Source organism: Triticum aestivum, chromosome 4A (assembly GCF_018294505.1).
Source record: "Triticum aestivum cultivar Chinese Spring chromosome 4A, IWGSC CS RefSeq v2.1, whole genome shotgun sequence".
NCBI classification, from domain to species: Eukaryota; Viridiplantae; Streptophyta; class Magnoliopsida; order Poales; family Poaceae; genus Triticum; species Triticum aestivum.
The window spans coordinates 681,984,560-681,986,758 of NC_057803.1; the positions used below are offsets into that span (position 1 = coordinate 681,984,560).

The window sequence follows — 2,199 nt, forward strand, 5'->3', positions numbered from 1 at the left end:
AAACCAATCTCTTCCTCTTCTCTCACCCGGTTTCCACATTAGCTCACGACACTCCGTCTATCCATCTACGCACATCCGGACGCCGTATGCACCTTTCAGCTAACTCGATCGATCGATAGCACCACTTCTCTTCTGACGGAACGGGCCACCGGATATACATCTCTGTGTAGTCCAGGACTCCAGGCGGCAACGCTGCTCCACTAGTGAAGCTGGGTCGCCGTCGTGTAGACGCATGCACGCATGCATGTTCCTGTTTTTTTTTTTGCATGGAAAATTCGTCTGCTATACTGTACGTAGTATCTCCGGGGTGGCCAGCAATGCGACGGAACACGTACTATTCCGTCTTGAAAGAAAGGAAAATGTGTGTGTGTGTGTGTGTGTGCGCGCGCGCGCGCGCGCGCGCGCAAGGATTGTAGTAGTCGCCACTACTATAGCAACATAAATTTCTGCGCACCAACAACCAACCAACTTTCAAGCATTGCATGGTGATGCTAGTATTACATGCACGGACAAGTGACACATACCAGAAGTTGCAGACTACATTTATATACGCACTTAATTATATCTACGTCAGCATGCATGCATTCATTCGATTCATGGAGCACCACCGCTCATCAGCTGGATTAGCCCCACGATCACCGCATGCAACTGCTCAGGCTACATATAATGGAGTAGCACGTACACGTGAACAACGATATTTAGTTACTATCATTGTTTATTTCTTGCACACACATGTACGTACGTACACGCCCGCCCGAGGCTACATGGATGGTCACGTAGAGTACAACATGCATTAGTACAACATGCATTACTGGTGGTGCACTGTGAGGGCCCTCGTGTTGCACTTATCGAAGGTGCACCATGCGACGAACGATCGGTCGGATATTCGAATGCTAGCTTGGTCCATGCATGCATGATCTCTATAGGAGCCAGCTTAGTCCCTGCAGCAGAGCAGCTGGAGCCCGAGCTTGAGCGGCGCCGGCTCCGGCGTGGGCCGGCTCGTCGGGTGCAGGAACTTGCAGTTGGGGCAGGCCGGGCACGCGCGGCACATCATCACCAGCATGTGGCACCGCATGCACACGGCCGCCACCATCTCCATGCCGCTGCCCGGCGTCTGATCCCCGTGATGATCGCCTCTCGCCGGTGCTGGCTTCGCCTCGGCCTTCTTCTGCAGCTCCTTGACGGGCGAACTGCGCCGCGGCTCGAACGCCAGGTTCAGGTCCAGGTCCAGCCCTTGCGGCCCGCAATTCGCGACGTCCTCCTCCACCGCGGGCGCCGCGCCGCCGTGCCGCCTCGGGTCCTTGGACGTCCTCTTGTGCGTCCTGGTGTTGTAGTAGTGGATCTGCCCCGACTGCAAAGCACACGTTACCATACACGCCGTCAGAAACAAGCACAAACATAACTCATGTAGACATGCAGGGACGGACGATCGAGCTAGCGATCATCACCGCAGTAGGTAGGAGTGGGCACGCGGCGCACCTTGATGTCGAGGCAGCGCTGCCACTCGAGCGGGAGCGGCGCGGCGTCGAAATTGAGCTCGATCCCGTCGTGCTCCTCCCCCTCCTCCTCCTCCACCTCGCCGTCCCGCTTCCGCTTCTTGCTGGTGGCGGTGGACGCGACGACGCTGGCGTCGGCCAAGGAGAGGCACGGGGGCCGCTTGCCGGCCTCCGGCAGCAGCGCCGACTGCAACGACACCATGTCTGCTCCCCGCTGCCGCTAGCTGCACTTGCTTACTCGGCCGACGAGGATGGGACGCTGGCGTACTCGGGCAGCCGCTTGGGTCGACCCGATGCGATCCGATCCTTCCAAAGCTATATCTATCGACATATCTATCTATCCACCTGGGCGAGCGGGGAGTCAGTCAGAGCGGAGTAAAGCGCGCGGCCGGCGTTGGGTCTGGATTCGGGCGGTGCGGGGGCGGGGCTTATATAGTGGGAGGCGAGAGCTCAGGAGGGGGCCGGAAATTTAAGAGCACAGAAGTGGTAGCCAGGATCTTAAAGGGGACACACTGCGCCCGGCCCCACCAGATGTTCACAACACTTACTACTGGCCAGCCCAGTGCAGTGCTCAGCTCAGCTCAGTCGCAGCTCATCCATATCCCGCACTCGATTGATCTCTACCCTGCCCCCTTTAACCGCCGGAGCGAGCCCAGCACCTCCCGGAGACCGGCCGGCTCCGGACACCGGTCACCGCCCAGCG

General features: G+C 58.5%; 1 protein-coding gene across 1 annotated transcript; it reads right to left on the reverse strand.

The window, feature by feature from the left end:
• Window positions 1–546: 546 nt before the first annotated feature.
• On the reverse strand, window positions 547–1,915 carry LOC123083101 (uncharacterized). The gene is made up of 2 exons (XM_044505235.1): window positions 1,480–1,915; window positions 547–1,351 (listed from the first exon to the last, which is right to left on the reverse strand). The coding sequence occupies exons 1-2, from the start codon at window positions 1,696–1,698 to the stop codon at window positions 935–937; spliced, it is 636 nt and encodes a 211-aa protein (XP_044361170.1). The 5' UTR covers window positions 1,699–1,915; the 3' UTR covers window positions 547–934.
• Between the last annotated feature and the right edge of the window lie 284 nt (window positions 1,916–2,199).

Bases quoted from the DNA above. Each gene is read 5' to 3' on its own strand.
- LOC123083101 (XM_044505235.1), bottom strand. From the start codon at position 1,698: ATGGTGTCGTTGCAGTCGGCGCTGCTGCCGGAGGCCGGCAAGCGGCCC. The intron at 1,352-1,479 runs GTGCGCCGCGTG...TGTGCTTTGCAG, and splicing joins AGCGCTGCCTCGACATCAAG to TCGGGGCAGATCCACTACTA.